The 16,784-nt window shown below is 48.9% G+C and overlaps 1 protein-coding gene across 1 annotated transcript; it reads left to right on the forward strand.

Moving 5' to 3' along the window:
- The first annotated feature begins 826 nt into the window (after positions 1 to 826).
- KLF17 (KLF transcription factor 17) lies at positions 827 to 8,409 on the forward strand. The gene is made up of 3 exons (XM_006153770.1): positions 827 to 949; positions 6,122 to 6,980; positions 7,271 to 8,409. Exons 1-3 carry the CDS (start codon positions 893 to 895, stop codon positions 7,513 to 7,515), a joined length of 1,161 nt encoding a protein of 386 aa, XP_006153832.1. The 5' UTR covers positions 827 to 892; the 3' UTR covers positions 7,516 to 8,409.
- Positions 8,410 to 16,784: the final 8,375 nt, after the last annotated feature.

Below are 16,784 nucleotides of genomic sequence, written 5' to 3' on the forward strand. Positions count from 1 at the left end.
ATCTGCTGGGCCCTTAACTTTATTATTATTTGGTTTAATTTGACCAGAGAAAGACAGAGGGAAAGTGCGAAGGTAAGCTGCCAGGACCCAGACTCAAACCATAGTCACCCATGTGGGAATCCAGCATCCCTAACCACCACGCCACCTGTTAGCCCCCTTACCCTGAATTATATATCCTACTAATATATATATATACACTACATGTATAATTATAATGTAATAAATACAATTTTAGCCTTCGCCATCACCTAAAAATTTGAGAATCATTCATTTGCTGTCCGCCTATTAGGATGGGAATTCTTCCAGAGCAAGGACAGGGTTCCGTCTTTATCACTGCATCCCTAGTGCCAAACAGTGGCTGCTGCCCAGGAGGAACTCAGTAAATACCGTGCACTAAATCACCGTGCTATGGCTCTCCAGCCTTTGGTCTGTATAGCCGAAAACCAGAGGTGCAGACGGGGCCATCTCTGGGGAAAGCTTACAGCAAAAGCCGCGACCTGGCGGGTGGTGGTGGCACTGTCTCCAGAGTTCCCTACCCAACCCTGCTTCCGTCCCCTGTTTCTTCACTCTGATGTTAACTAGGCCAGTCTGAGACCAGGATGCCCCCAGCCCCACTGGGGTCAGACTTGTCAGGCTGAAGGTTGAGGGAGGCGACATTACTTTCACAAGTGGTAAAGGCCTGGTCTTCTGCGCGGGACTTGCCTGCGGTGGGGCACGCGGAGCCCCCCAGGTCCGGCTGGAGGGGCGGGGTGGGGCGGGGCGCTGGGGGTGGGACGGCTGGTCGCGGCCTTGACTCCGCCCCCGGCGGGGGGCCGGCGGCGGGCCTGCCCCGTGGTCTGCAGTCGAGCTGGACGCGCACGCAGTTCCGCTGTGCAGCCGACCCCGGGCTGGGATGGAGCTGGAGGCTGAGGAGCTGAGCCAGTGGCCGGAGGTGCACCAGCCCACCCTGGTGAGTCCATGGGCAGCCCCAAGGCGGGTGGGACCCTGGACCACGCGGGCGGAGTGGGGAGGAGTGGTGGGCGAAGGAGGTGGAGGGAAGCAGAACTCGGGGTAGGCGGGTAGGACAGAAACAGAGGGGAGGGGTCAGGAGGGGAAGGGATGAGAGATTGTGGACATAGTCCAGGGCTAGTATTCGCCTTGACCGGGCGTTCGCGCCTGTGCTGGGCTCTAGGCGTAAACACGTTCCAGGCAACTTCTTGGGTACTTCGGTACTTGGGTACTTAGGAAAGCAAAGACAGATTTAGGAAGTCAACGGGAAATGAGAGAGAGGAAAAACTTAAATATTAGAGGCCTACTAAGGGTCAGGCCTTTGCAGCCTCCTGGGAATACTGGGCTGAGTTCACCTAAGACAAGATAGCATGCCATTTTATTATTAAATAATTAGCTGAACGATCGAAATGTTCACATTGCCCTGGAGAAGTTAAGGGGTGGAGAGGCACAGAGCAGGTGGCAGAGGTGTTTGGTCTGATTTAGAAGATCAGGAAGTGTGGGTTTGGGCTGGGACCAGAGAACTGGTCAGGTCAAGGGTTCCTAGGTCCTGAGACTGGAGCCAGAAAGCTCCCCTGTGGAGGAAATGAAAGGTGAGTTGTGAGGCTGGGACAATATCCAGGGTCTTTCAGGGCTTGAGTTATTCAGGGAGCAGTAGGAGGCCGGTGATGAGTTTAAGCTGGCCTGTCAGAATTAGATTTGCATTTTTAAATGTGCCCTGGAGGGTGTGGGCCGAATTCAAGACAATGCAGTAGTTAGAAAGCTCTGGTGATGTATCAGGTGAGCGTTAAGGTGAGGGCCTAAACAGCCATGGAGGTGGAGAAGCTGGATAGATATTTTGAAGCAGAGACCACCACACCTGAATTAATTCCTTGGATCTAGGTGGTGAGGGAGGCATCCAGAATAAATTAATTTCTGACTTGTACAATCAAGTGAAGATAGGTGTCTACCTTTTCTGAGAGAACAAAGGATGAGAAGAAACAGGAGAAATGGTTGTTCATGGGAGAGGGTGGTGGGCAGGGAGGATTATGAGTTTGGATATAATCCCTTTAAATGCTCGAAAACTGTCCAAATGGACCCAAGCAGCAGGCAGCTGCAGAATACTGGAGCGATCTTCCCTGGAGCTATGGATCCAAGAATAATTGGCATATAAACAGAAATGGACCCATTGGCATAAGAAAGATTGCCTAGAGAGAGCAGGGTAGAGGAAACCAGCGGAAGAAAAGGGGGCCAGAGAGAAGAAAAGCAAAACCAGGGAAGTGTCTCTGTGTTAGGAAGGTCAAGGGAAGGATACATTTCAAGAAGATTGGGGGGTCAGTGGTCTCAGGAGCTCCTGAGAGGCCAAGCAGAGTCCGAGAAGTGTTGCTTAGACTTAATAAGATGGTTATTGGTCATTTTTATGAAAGTTGGTATTGTGGAGACATGGGAGAATACTTAGGCAAGGTAGTGCTGAAGTCGTGTACAGACAGCTCTAAGGTTTTCCTGTAGGACCAGGAAAACTAAAGAGGGCCATTACTGAGAGGGAGGGAAAAGAAGTTGAACACCCCAGAAGTACCTATCCGCTAGTCATTTACCTGGGGCACATTATAGGCCTACCTTATGCTGCTGGTTGTGGCTGAGCATATAGTAGTGAATAGGACAGATAGGATCTCCCCAACTTTTCTAAGTTTTTCTGTTTGTTTCTAGTTTTGCTGTAGGGTGTGTGCACTCATCAGAGAGAGATAGAGAAAGTGAGAAATCACCCCCCAGGGGAGATGGCCATGCTGCAATCCTTTCTCCTTCCGCCTCCCCTCAGGATTTGGGGCATGCACACACATGTCCCCGGTGTGATTTTCAAGCCAACAAGTCCAGCATTTAAACCACATAGCTGGCCATGTGGGATCCAGCACCTTAACCTCCGCGCCACCTGCTGGCTCTGTACGGTATACATTTTTGTTGTTTGCTGTAGGGTTCATGTACTCACCAGAGAGACACCGAAATCACTCCCCCCGGGGGGGGGGGGGGATAGCCATGCTGCACTCCCCTTTCTTCCATTCTCCTCTTGGGATTTTGGGCAGGCACATGTGCCTGGCATAATTTCCAAGCCACCAGGTATGGGACTTGAACTGCCCTGTGGATCATGTAGGATCTAGCTACCTTAACCTCCATGCCACCCGAAAAGAAAATTTTCCTTCATGGTCAAAACAATAGTATCAAAATTATTAATAAAAATTACTGATTTTTTTTAGAGAGATTTTTGCTATAGGGCATGCGTGGTTGCTGGACAGACAGACAGAAAGTGAGAAATCACCCCTCACCAGGGGTGGTGGCCACACCACTATCCCTTCTCCATTCTTTCGGGATTTTGGGCACTCATGTACACATACCTGGAGTAAGTTTTAAGCCACCAGGTCTGGGACTCGAATCACAGTCTGCCATGTGGGAGTCCACCACTTTAACTACTATGCCACCTGCTGACCCCCTAACAATATAACTTATTTTTAAACCTTTTTTTTTTTTTTTTTTGCAAAAAAATAGTACAAACATAGAAGTGAATATAAGTGTACAGGTTAAATTATTAGAAAGTAAATGCCTGGGAAACTCCTACTCGGGTCAAGAAATAGAACATTGGGGACCAGCAGTTAGCATAATGGCTATGTCTCTGAACTCCCATAGCTGACCACAGTTCAAGTCCCGGACCCGGCGGCTTAAACTCATACCGGGCGTGTGTGTGTGCGTGCCTAAGTTCCTGAGAGGAGAATGGAGATGGGATTGTGGCGTGGCCATCCCCCTGGGGGGTGATTTCTCGCTTTCTGTCTTTCTGTCTCTCTCTGTCTTTCTGGCGAGCGCATGCGCCCTATAGCAAAATCCTCTCCCCAAAAAAAGGAAATAGAACATTGCCAGCACCCAGAAGCCTTTCCAGTGCCCCTTTCACATCTAATCTTTTATTTTTTGGGTGTAACTTCAAGTTCCTCCATTACTGTCCTGTGATAGTTCAGTAATTGCTGTAAAATTTGCAATTGCTTTGGATTTTGCTTCTTTTCGAGGGGGTGTATACCATTTTTTTCTGATAAATTTTCTTTTTCTTTTGAGAAACTGCCATCTTCAGTTTGTTTTGATAGTCTAATCTTTTATGTGGATACCTTATTTTTATCTTGCATTTCAGGGTTGGTTTTTTTTTTAATAATTTTTTAATTAGCTTTATTTATTTAGTTAGTTATTTAAATTTTTTTTTTTTTGGAGAGATTTTCACTGTAGGGCGCGTGCGCTCGCCAGACAGACAGAGAGAGACATAGAGACAGAAAGCGAGAAATCACCCCCCAGGGGGGATGGTCACGCCGCAATCCCTTCTCCTCCATTTTCCTCTCGGGATCTTGGGCATGCACGCACACGTGCCCGGCGTGAGTTTTAAGCCACCGGGTCCGGGACACGAACCGCGGTCAACTCCGTGGGAATCCAGCGACATAGCCATTACGCTAACTGCTGGTTCCCGTTAGTTATTTAAATTTGACCAGAGAGGGACTGAGTGAGCAAGAGAGAGAAAAAGTGAGAAAGCAAGCCAACAGGGCTGGGACTCGAACTGTGGTCAGCCCTGTGGGAGCCCAGCACCCCTAACCACCACACCACCTGCTGGTCTCATATTTTCGGTTTTTATATTTGAATGGATCGCTCCTTTTAGGACCATTCCAGTGAAGGAGTGGATGGGAGGTAATGGGGTAGCTCTCTTAGCTTCGCAACTCAAAAGCTCTTTCTGCTATTGCTATAGTGATGGATCACTTTTTAAAAATATGATTCCTGGATCTTATCCTATTTCAAGAGCCACCGGTCTCTTCTTTCCTGTCATTCCCACCAGTGACAGCCATCAAGGAATACTGCCTCTAGCTTCCAGACAGTCCCTCATCCTTTGTTCATTATGAGAGAAGTGAGCACCCTTCCTGGGGTCTGCTCACATTGCATCCTCTTCCTCAGGCCCTCTAGTCCTGGGCATCCTGGGCACTTGAGTGCATGCCAGTGTGTTTCAGGCTGACCAGGCTGGAGAGTCAAGCCTTGGTTGGCATGTGGGGTCCGGCTTCTCTCGAGCAGCACATTACTGAATACCAAGGAGATGGCCTCTCTTCCTTTAATTGGAGAGAGATTTTTGCCACAGGGCACGTGTGCTCACCAGAGAGACAGAGAGCAAGGGATTGTGGTGACCATGCCACAATCCCTTCTCCATTCTCCTCTTGGGGTTTTGGGCACACACATGCTTGTACGCGGTGTTAGATTTAAGCCACCAGATCTGGGACTCAAACCATGGTCAACTCTGGGAGTCCAGCGGTGTAACCATTATGCCATCTGCTGGTCCTGCTCTCTTCCTTTTTTAAAGAAATATTTTTCAGGGGCCAGCAAGTGGCATAGTGGTTAAAGTACTAGACTCCCATGTGGTTGGGCTCTGTTCGAGTCTCAGAACCAGCAACTTGAAACTCATGCCGGTCACATGTGCATGCGTGCCCAAGATCCCGAGAGGAGAATGGAGAAGGGATTGCAGCATGGCCACACACCTCCGCCCCCTGGGGTGATTTCTCACTTTCTGTCTCTCTGGAGAGCACATACACCTTATAACAAAAATCTCTCAAAAAAAAAGGAAATGTTTTTTTTATATCTGCCTTTTTGCCATATTTCCTCCAATGCTTGATCTCAGACCTGCCCACTGCAGTTTCCACTCAGGGGAGACCCTCTTCTGTAGGTGAATGTTTGTAGATGGTCTCTAAGTTTTGCTGAAGTCAGGGCCTATCTGAACTCTCCATTATTCCTGTCTTCGGGGCTCTCTGCACTCATTGTGCTGGTTTGGGGTGTTCTTTCGTTCTCACACTTACGTATCATTTGGAGTCTGGGCACTTTCAGAGTTTTACCGAAGGTGTAGGTTATGGAATAATTGGTTTGCTCTCTTTGTTGCTTTGTGTGAAATAAAAAGCAAACATACCAAGGAGGGAAGGTGGCATGTTACATCTAGGCTTCCGTTGTGCTCCTTTCAGACCTGCCTCTTGGGAATCCCAACCTGGAGGCAAGATAAGAGACTGTGGAGGCCTGGGTGAGGATGAGGTCAGGGATGGGGAGGAAGGACATGTGGACCTGGAGTTTGAGCTGGCGTTAATTTCACCTTTCTCTCTCCAAGGACAATGAACAGCTGATGCCCGTCCCAGAGAGCTCTCCGTCTTCCGGAAGCAGTGGCATGTACACCTTTTGGAACCATGGCCCACCAGGCATTCAGTACTGTCCTCAGGGCACAGAGATGGCGAGGATCCCCCTGGTGTCTGCGGAGGCACCTAGGCAGGACGTGGGTGGAGTGGGGTCACCGTGCTGTGTGACATTGCCTGAGCACGGTGTGAGCTACTGCCCCCAAGCATCTGCTCCTTCCCAGACGATTTACTTTCAGGGAATGTCTCTTGCCCAGCCAGGGATGATGATTTTCAAGGGGCCCCAGATGATGCCCCCAGGAGAACCCAGTGTTCCAGGTGCAGCCATGACCTTCAGTGGGGATCTGAGGATGACCTCCGGTGGGCTGCCAGTCTCGGCTGCCAGTGGAGTCCCAATGGTATCCCACATGCGGGCCCCAGCAGTGCCTTATTCTGGCCTCCCAACAGCACCTAATCCCGGAACCTCTGTAGTACCTAAAATGTTTCTGACCCCAACCATGCCTTCCACTGAGTCCAAGCCTGTGCTTCCCTCGCTGGCTCAGGTATCTCCCAGGAGAGATCCCCACAACCTTGGGATGCCCCCAACAGGGACCCAATCGTTGCTAGACTTAGAATCCCAGGATGGTGTTGTGAGCCAGCCAAAAGCCCAGGAAGACCCCTTCCTGCCTGAGCAGCCCATACCTGCTCCGCAGAGAGCAGAGCAGAGTCCCAGGGCCCAGGAAGGGGCACCTAGGAGGAAATGCCCAGTTTCAAAGCCTTACTGCTGCCAGCATGAGAACTGTGGCAAAGCCTACACCAAGCGCTCCCACCTCGTGAACCACCAGCGCAAACACACAGGTGAATGGGACGCTGGGTCGGGTAGGGATGCTAGATTGCTGGTTCGTAACTGTTTGGGACTAGCCCGTCATCTTTTAAGCTTGGAACCAAGCTCTTCTGGCCCCACTGGTTTTCCATCCACCACGGATAATGGGGAGGGGCGCTGCTGATTGTATTGTCCCCTTCCTGGCTTCCTGCATCTGCGGAAGACTCCCCAGTCTTGACTGCTCTGCCTCACAGTGTCAGGCCTCTTCCCTCCCACCTGATGGTCTGTTCTCCCATTTAATTCCATCTCTCTTGTCGCCCCCCAGGGGAGAGGCCCTATAAATGCAGATGGGAAGGCTGTGCGTGGTCTTTCTTCCGTTCTGACGAGCTTGGACGACACATGCGCACACACACCAGATACCGACCACATCGATGTGAGCTGTGCGGCCGGCAGTTCATGAGATCTGACCATCGCAAGCAACACCAAACCACTCACAGGCAGTTGCTGGGATCCCCAGACCCTCAGGACAACCGTGGACAGATGGGTGACCCTCCTGCTCCTGGTCTCTAGGCCAGTCTTCACTTGCCCTCATTTTGGCTTTTCTACCCAGATCCCGCCTGCCTCTGACCAGCTCCTCTTTGGCAGGGGTAGTCATGGTAGAAAGGAAGCCCATGGTGCAGTGCTGACACCCAGACGATGCTGCCATCAGGCATGCCTTGAAACCCTCAGAACTTTCCGGGATGCCGTCACCTCTCTGGGGCGACCTGCTTTCGCCGGATGGAAGAGGGAGCTCAGCAGAGACTGGGAGCTTTATTTAAAAGCCCTTTAGCTCGGTCACTCACCAGCTTGAAACTTTTTAGCATCTCTTCTTTTCTGCTATGCAAAAGCCAAGTTAAAGATCTTGGTCTCCACAGTTGCCAGAGGCAGACTCTGTTCAAATTCCAAATGTATCACTTACTAGCCATGCGACCTTGACCACTGTGCCTTGTTTTCTCTTCTGGAAAGTGAGGAAAACAGCACTGGACTGTACTGGACCTGGTACATGTACTGCATCAGCTCCTGCTGGACCTCACCAGCCGCGTGCCCGGGGCTCCGGCTCTCCCCACCACTTCCAGACTTGGAGAGAATGCCCCACCGCAAGGCCTTGACGTTAGCTACCTGGAAGTGGGGGTGAAGTTAATACTTGGGTAAAATATGGCTCCTGGGAAATGGGAGAGAGGAGAGAGCCAGGTGGATTGGTTTCCCCTTCTTCCCTCCCTTCTGTGACTTCTGCCAGGCACCATTTCTCCAGGACAAGACAACCTGTGGGGACACTTTCCAAGTAGCTGGTGGACACACCCCCGTGCCTCTTCAGGCTTGTCCTGAAGCAGTGCCCAGCCGGGTAACTCATCACCCCCAGGACGGCAGACCTTCCCTGCCTTGCTTCCATCTTCTCACACTGCTCTGGGTTTGCACCTCCCAAATAAAACGTCAGTACTGTGTACATTCAGACTCTGTTTGCTAGGCCAGTTGGGAGCAGAGGTAGAGGAGGATGAACCTCACGTAACATCTCCCCAGTCTCACCACAGTACCTGGATTGCCAAGTACCAGATTTTTTTTTTTTTTTTTAATTTTTACTATAGGGTATTTGTACTTGCCAGAGAGACAGAAAGTAAGAAATCACCCTGCAGGGGGAATGGCCATGCTGCAGTCCCTTTTCTGTTTTCCTCTCGGGATTTTGGGCATGCATGTGCACACACCTAGTGTGAGTTTCAAGCCACCAATCCAGGACTTGAACTGTGGTTGATTACATGGGAGTCCAGCTACGTAACCTTTACAGCATCTGCTAGTCTAAGTACCAGACTTTTTTTTTTCTTTGGAGAGGTTTTTGCTATAGGGCGCGTGCACTCGCCAGAAAGACAGAGAGAGACAGAGAGACAGAAAGTGAGAAATCACCCCCCAGAGGGGATGGTCATGCTGCAATCCCTTCTCCATTCTCCTGTCAGGACCTTGGGCACGCACGCACACACACCCGGCATGAATTTAAGCTGCCTGGTCTGGGACCTGAACCCTGGTCGACTACATAGGAGTCCAGCGACAGCCATTATGCCAACTGCTGGTCCCCTCCAAATAGCAGATTTTAAGGGGCCTCTCCTGCCCTGTTCTCCCCTGGAGTTGAGATAACGACTGTCCTGGCAACTTAGCCAGGTGGTTTTAGAAGCGTGTGTCTGAACTCGGCCATTTTACTGACCAGCAAGTGAGAAAGGAATGTGGCTAACCTATCAAGGAGCAGAGTTGTGATCCCAACCAGTAAAAGGATGTGTGTGCCCCAGAGATCTCTTAGATCTCTCCTAAGAGACAGTGCCATTGATGGGTGTTGTCTGAGCCCAGGCCAGTGTTAAGCACTGCCAGGTGATGGCCACAGAGAGATGAACTGGGTCTGCTTCCTGTGGGCAAGGGACTATCTTGGTCTAGGGGCTGAGAGGTACATCCGGGGGCACTGGCTGTGGGCAAGAGCCCTTCAGATCATGAAGACTTCTGGAGGTGATCTTTGATTCCAGTAGGAGAGTGGAAACTCCAGTAAGCCTTTAGTGTTGAGATAACCAAGTCGATGAGTGACGAGGGGAGAAATTCCAGACAATGAGGGTCCTAGCAGTTGCTCAGGAGTCAGCTGCTTGCCTCCATCCATTGGACAGAGTTTGGTTGGTGGTTTGTAGGGTTTTGCATAGGGCACATGCTCTCACTGGAGACAAAGACAGTGAAATGGAAAGTGAGAAGCCACCCTCCCACTCGGGAGATTGCCTTGCCGCTGCCTTCCATTCTCCTGGGGTTTTGGGTATGCATGCCTGAGAGCCCTGTGTGATTTTCAAGCTGCTAGATCTGAGACTCAAGCCATGGTCAGCCATGTGGGAGTCCGCTGCTTTAACCACCATGCCACCTGCTGGCCCTTCAATGTTTTTGAGCCTACAGTACCGAATACTACAGGCCATGGGGGGATCCCTGATGAGCACAAAGACAGCTAAAGGGAAGAAAGACTTCTCTGTGTCAGAGAAAGACTTCTCATGGATGGGCCCGGGTCACACCTGAAGGACTCACAAGGGTCAGCCCTACCTCCTGTTTCCTGGACATGTAGCCTTAGTCATGGTCTGTGCTGGACACTAAGGAAGGCAGCCTGCCTCTGTTGCAGAGAAGAAAGATCACGGACTCCCACTCGGGAGATTGCCTTGCCGCTGCCTTCCATTCTCCTGGGGTTTTGGGTATGCATGCCTGAGAGCCCTGTGTGATTTTCAAGCTGCTAGATCTGAGACTCAAGCCATGGTCAGCCATGTGGGAGTCCGCTGCTTTAACCACCATGCCACCTGCTGGCCCTTCAATGTTTTTGAGCCTACAGTACCGAATACTACAGGCCATGGGGGGATCCCTGATGAGCACAAAGACAGCTAAAGGGAAGAAAGACTTCTCTGTGTCAGAGAAAGACTTCTCATGGATGGGCCCGGGTCACACCTGAAGGACTCACAAGGGTCAGCCCTACCTCCTGTTTCCTGGACATGTAGCCTTAGTCATGGTCTGTGCTGGACACTAAGGAAGGCAGCCTGCCTCTGTTGCAGAGAAGAAAGATCACGTACAAAAATTCTAAAGTGCTAGGACCAGCAGGTGGCATAGTGGCTAAGGCCCTGAACACTCCCACATGGCTGACCATAGTTCAAGTCCTGGACCTGGTGGCTTACTTTCTCATTTTCTCTCTTCCTCTCTCTCTGTACTTGTGTGTACTTGTGTGTCTCTCTCTGGTCAAATTAAAATGAATGAATACATAATTTTAAAAAATTCTGAAGGGCTCAGTACTGCCAAGGAAGGGAGCTGGGTCTCTGCAGCTTCTTCAGAAACCCCCTACGCCCTTTTCCTGCCTGTGTGGCCTAAGGCAATTTACTTGTCTCTAATAGCGAGTGGAGTGAGACTTCAAAATTGAAGAGAGAGGGTTAATGTTTTCTTTGGTGTGTGGAGAATGGATTAGGGAGGGAGTTAAGGAAGAGGAAGGAATTTCAGCGTTCAGGTAAGGCAAAGGTAGTTTGGACCAGGGTGTGTCAGTGATAAAGCGATCATTGGATTTGGTTTGTGAGAGTGGCCAAGGACGACTCAGGTTAACAGAAAAAGAACGGATTAACGTCATTAGTTTATTTTCTGTTTATTGTGGTATCTCCCATACACGCAGGGAATATTTTGCATAAATGCAGTTGAATATGTTTTTACTCTTTAGGTCACTGAAGAAAAGCTTATTAAGAGATCGGAGTCTCCCTTCTCCCAGAGATGATGACCCTGAATTTTGGTTAGCCTTGCCTTTTCTTTTCCTTTATTCATGATAAGAGCGATTGTAAACTCATGGGAGAGAGAGACGTGCACCCTGCACACGGTCCAGCCCCACCCTGCAAGCCAGGTCTCGGGCACTCACTCCCTGCGGACCACATGCCCCAGCTGACCAGGCTGGAGATTCGAACTGCAGCCACCTGTGCCATGGAGCCAACTGGACTTTGTTGTTGTTCCTCTTGCCGTGTCTTTCTTACTAAACAATGTAGTGATTGGTTTTGTATGATTTTTTTTTCCCCTTGCAGAGGTTTTTGCTTTAAGGCGTGAGCGCTTGCCAGAAAGACAGAGACAGAGAGACAGAAAGCGAGAACTCACCTCCCCCCCCAGGGGGCATGGCCACGCCACAACCCCTTCTCCATTCTCCTCAGGATCTTGAGCGTGCAGGCACACACACTCGGCATGAGTTTAAGCCACTGGGTCCGGGACTCGAACCGCAGTTGTCTACATGGGAGTCCAAGGACATAGCCATTACACTATCCGCTGGTCCTGGTTTTATATGATTTTTAACTTTACGTTTATTCTTCTTGGGAGTTCCTTGAACTTCTACATTCTTAAGGTTTGTTTTTTTTTTGTTTTGCCGGAGAAACAGAGAGACAGTGAGAAGTCACCTCCTAGACAGGATGACCACGCCGTAATCCCTTCTCCATTTACTTGGGATTTTGGGCATGCATCCACACATGCCCGACGTGAGTTTGTTTGTTTAGAATTATTTAATTTTATTTATTCATTTATTTTAATTTGACCAGAAAGAGAGGGGAAGTGAGAAAGCGAGCCACCAGGTCCGGGACTTAAACCGTGGTTGGCCATGTGGGAGTGTCCAGCACCTTAACCACCATGCCACCAGCTGGCCCCCCAGCATGAGTTTTAAGCCAGTGGATCAGGGACACGAACCATGGTCAACTACATGGGAGTCCAGTAACATAACCTTTATGTCATCAGCTGGTCCCTTAGAAGGTTTTAGTATTAATAAAAATTGGAAAAATTTTGGCCATTGTTTCATTGATTTTTTTAGTTATTTAATTTTATTATTTTTTTAACTCCCTCCACTTTTTCTTTCTCACACACATTGTTGATGCTCTGTTCACTTTTCTAATTCTTTTTCTTATTTTAGGTGTCGTCAAGTTTCTGATGTTTTTATTCTGCAGTGTCTAATCTAGTTTTATTTTTTTCTGTTTGCTATAGAATGTAGGGGCCTGCCAGAGAGAGGCAGGGAGAGAATGAGATAATGTACCCAGCCCCAAGGGGGCCCTGCCACAATCCCTCCTCCGTTCTCCTCTTGGGATTTTTGGCATGCGTGCTTATTACCCAGCGTGAGCTTAGTTCTCCATCTTCGTCTCCCACTTCTCATGCTGGTTTTCCCGCATCATGTTTCCTTTACCTTCTTGGATGTTTAAGGCATATTTAGAATTGTTTTAATGCCCTCAGACACGAGCTCTATAATACTTGTCATTTTTGAGGTCTATCCTGGTGGATTTTTAGAATCCTGATGATTGTCCTTATTTTTCTGCTGCTTTTTCTGGCTGATTTTTACATCTTAACTGCATGCCAGATATTGTGAATTTACATCGTCAGTTGCTGGATTTTGTTTTATTCCGTTAAATAGTGTTGACTTTTTTTTTTCTGGCATGAATTTTACTTTCTTGGTATTGGCTGGATACCTTGAGGCTTAATTGTAAGGTTGTACTTATTTATTTTTATCAAGCCCACACCTGCCTTTTTTTTTTTTTTTTTTTTTTTGGAGAGATTTTCACTGTAGGGCGCGTGCGCTCGCCAGACAGACAGAGAGAGACATAGAAACAGAAAGCGAGAAATCACCCCCCAGGGGAGATGGCCACACTGCAGTCCCTTCTCCATTCTCCTCTTGGGATCTTGGGCATGCATGCACATGCACCCTGCGTGAGTTTAAGCCACCGGATCTGGGACTTGAACTGTGGTCAACTACATGGGATTCCAGCGACATAGCCATTACGCCGTCTGCTGGTCCCTAAGACTTGATTCTTAATCAGTTATTCTAGCTAATAAATTCTAGCTTCTTTGGTCTTCTCAAACTTTGATGTGAGTTCTCAACTCATTGAGATTTCCAGACTATTTTCCTCTGTCTCCGATCTCACAGCCCCATGCTGCTGCATATGGCTGAATGCCACTACTCCTGTAATTTTTGTGGTTTTCTAGTTGTTTACAAAATATCTGTTCTAGGTCACCTAAAATTATTTTGCTGTTAAAAACAATGCTACATGGTGGGGCTGGTAGGTGGTGTGGTGGTTAGGGGCACTGAGCTCCCACCTGGCCAGCCACAGTTCAAGTCCCACACCTGGTGGCTTGCTTTCTCACTTTCTCTCTCTCTCTCTCTCTCACTCTGTCTCTCTCTGGCCAAACTAAAATAAAGTTAAATAAAGTAATTCTTTACAAAAAAAGAAAAGGTACCATCAGTTAGCATAATGTCTATGTCACTGGACTCCCATGTAGTCGACCGCGGTTCAGGTCCCAGACCCAGTGGCTTAAACTCATGCCGGGTGTGTGTGCGCACAAGATCCCGAGAGGAGAATGGAGGAGAAGGGATTGAGGCATGGTCATACCCTCTGGGGAGTGATTTCTCGCTTGGGAACCAGCAAGTGGCATGGTGGTTAAGGTGCTAGACGCTCCCACATAGCCAACCACGGTTTGAGTCCCAGACCTAGTGGCTTGCTTTCTCACTTTCCCTCTCTCTGCTTTCTTTCTCACTTTCCCTCTCTCTCGCTCTCTGTCTCTCTCTCTCTCTGGCCAAATTAAAATAAATGAATCAATAAATAAAATTAAATAATTATTTTTTTAAAAAAAGCAAGTAATGCTACTTGGGGTCAGAAGGGAGCATGGTGGTTAAGTCGCTGGACTCCCACATAGTGGCTCAAAAATCACACTGGGTGTGTGTGTGTGTGCTCGAAATCCTGAGAGAATGGATTGCAGCACAGCCATCACCATTAGGAGCCTGATCAGCAGTTCCTCCCAGAGAGCTAGAAATGAATGAGAAAGTCCCTCCAAACCTCTCTGGACTCCTTGGCTCTTGAAAATAAACAAGCCTAGGGTTTAGGCTGAGGTCCCACGTGCAGCAACGTGAGCAACACAGATGAGGTTCAAATACCAGGTGTCCAGGGAAATTCCTGGGCCCGATCCAGGAACCATCTCATTCTCGAGATGACTGCCAAGTCTTGGATCTCTCTGTGCTGGCAAGTATAGAGGATGTCCAGTGATCAGAGGGTGTGGTGGGTGTTCTCCATTAACACATGGGGTCTTGGCCCTATCTACCAGGTTACTGGAAAGGCTACCTTTGAGAGGGGCTTTTACCAACTTAAATGTCCAAGGGCCACCAGGCTTCTTGCCCCAGGGGCCCATGGATCTCTGTTTGCTGTTGTGTTAGACCTCAGCAGCCTCCCGGTTCACAGATGGGAGCCTATGACAGCACACTGCCACTGCCTGTGGCCACGGCTTAGCTTTGATGGATTCACTAAGCTCCCTAAAAGGTAACCGCCTTTGGTTAGGCCACGTCAGATGCACCCACCTTATTAACGCAGACCTGATACATTAATGCAGCTGGATTCTGCAGGAGCAGATCGCCTCCCTAGGCGTCCACTTGCCCGGGGGAGGGGAGGGTGACCAGAACATGGAAGAGGCACAGGATCTGCTCTTGGGCTATTTACTGCGGTAGTGGGCTTCTCCCCCACGCTCTCTCTTACCATAATAGACTGTTTCATTGTTGGGGTCATCCAGCAAGAAAATGTGTACGACCTGTGCTCGACCCCCACTGAGGTGATCGATGATACCGCCTCAGTAATCAGACCCTCTATAGGGGCCACATGACCACTTCCAGTGGGAACCAGACCTTTTGCTCAGGGCAAGACAATTCCATCTGTGCTGTCACTCAACTCTTGCAATGGGGAAAGACAGGAGCACCCCCTCAATGGATAGTGGTCACACCACAATCCCTTCTCCACTTCATCCTGTCAGGATTTGGGGTACGCACAACCATTTCAAGCTGGTGAGGCTGGGATCTGAACTGTGGGTCAGCCATGTGGAATGTGGCTTCCTATGCTTAACCACGGCACTCTGAGACTGGGTTTTTACCAACCTCTGTAAGTGGCCATCACAATATTACGCCATCAGGTGCCAAGATGGCCACTTAGGACAATGAACCAAAGTAAAAGTAATGAGTTATTATTTACTTACAGAAGCAATGAATACAACCAAGGGCCAGAGGCCAGTGAAAAGAAGCTAGGTCCCTCCCTTGGTGGTCAGCAGGTGACCATCCCTCTCCCAATACCCCTTTATCCCGGTAGCATATATTGAAAAGGCTGAGGGGAAAGGGAGACACTTTGCCTGAGAGGTGACACAACCATGACAGGTGATCAAAACTGTTTTTTAAATAATTATTTATTTTATTTATTATTTTAAAATTTGCTATAGAGCATGTGTGCTCACCAGGAAGAGAAAGAGAGAGGGGAAGAGAACTTTGACAGGGTCACGCCATACTGTAATCTTCCCTCCTGCCCAACCTGCAAGCCAGCCAGTATCACAGTGACTCACCTGGCTTGTTCGGCTCAGCCCAGGATCTAAACTCAGCCTTCCATGTGGCTCCAGGCTAATGCAGCTGCACCCCAGCACCTGCACCCCCACAGCTCGGCCGAGAATGCAACACCCTTGACAACAGGAACTATGCGTAAATTCCAACCCCTATGTATATAGATTTTTACAAGTATACATAGAGGTAACAGTACAAAGCAAGATCTAGGATTTGTAGGACAGATAAAAGCAGTTCCCCAGAGGGCCAGCAGGTGGCTTGATTAAGTTGCTGGACTCCTACATGGCCCACCTTGGTTGAGTCCCCAACTTGGTAGCTTGAAAAGCATGCCAGGCAAGTGTGCGCATGTACCCAAAATCGCTGGAGAAGGACTGCGGTGTGGGCATTCCCCGCTGGGGAGATTTCTTCTCACTTTTCTCTCTTTCTGGTGAGTGAACATGCCCTCTGGAAAAACCTAAAAAAATAGTTGTATCAAAATACAACAACAAAATAGTTGTATCAGAAAAGCTAGTGGCATGGAGATCCCACATGACTGGCAGACAGTGGTTTGAGTCCCGAACTTAGAGGCTGAAAAACATGCAGGATGCATGTATGTGCCCCAAGAAAGAAATGGAATAAGCCCCAGTGGAGGTACTTTATCCTGTTCCCTTTCTCCGTCTCTGGCAAGCACACAAGCCCTCTCCAAAAAAAAGAGTTACCCCTAGTAAGCAGAATGAATGAAGAGTATTTGAGTCAAGATTTGTATTACCCAGTATTCATACGAAAGTGCATACATGTTTCCCTTATGTGTTTAATGAAACCCAAAAAGTTTACAAATAATATTCAGCACCTACTATGTGCTAGTACTGTGCTGAGTAGGGAGAAAGTCTTACTAGGGAGATTCTTTCAGCCGTACCTATTTCCTTGTGGGCTAATGCGTTCCTGTTCCTGGGTGAAATTATCTGTG

Source organism: Tupaia chinensis, unplaced genomic scaffold (assembly GCF_000334495.1).
Source record: "Tupaia chinensis unplaced genomic scaffold, TupChi_1.0 Scaffold000387_1, whole genome shotgun sequence".
NCBI lineage: Eukaryota > Metazoa > Chordata > Mammalia > Scandentia > Tupaiidae > Tupaia > Tupaia belangeri.

What these genes read in the sequence shown, in the direction of transcription:
- KLF17 (XM_006153770.1), top strand. Translation starts at nt 893, where the DNA reads ATGGAGCTGGAGGCTGAGGAGCTGAGCCAGTGGCCGGAGGTGCACCAG. An exon ending in AGGTGCACCAGCCCACCCTG is followed by an intron (nt 950 to 6,121) that starts GTGAGTCCATGG and finishes TCTCTCTCCAAG; the next exon opens with GACAATGAACAGCTGATGCC. An exon ending in CCACCAGCGCAAACACACAG is followed by an intron (nt 6,981 to 7,270) that starts GTGAATGGGACG and finishes GTCGCCCCCCAG; the next exon opens with GGGAGAGGCCCTATAAATGC.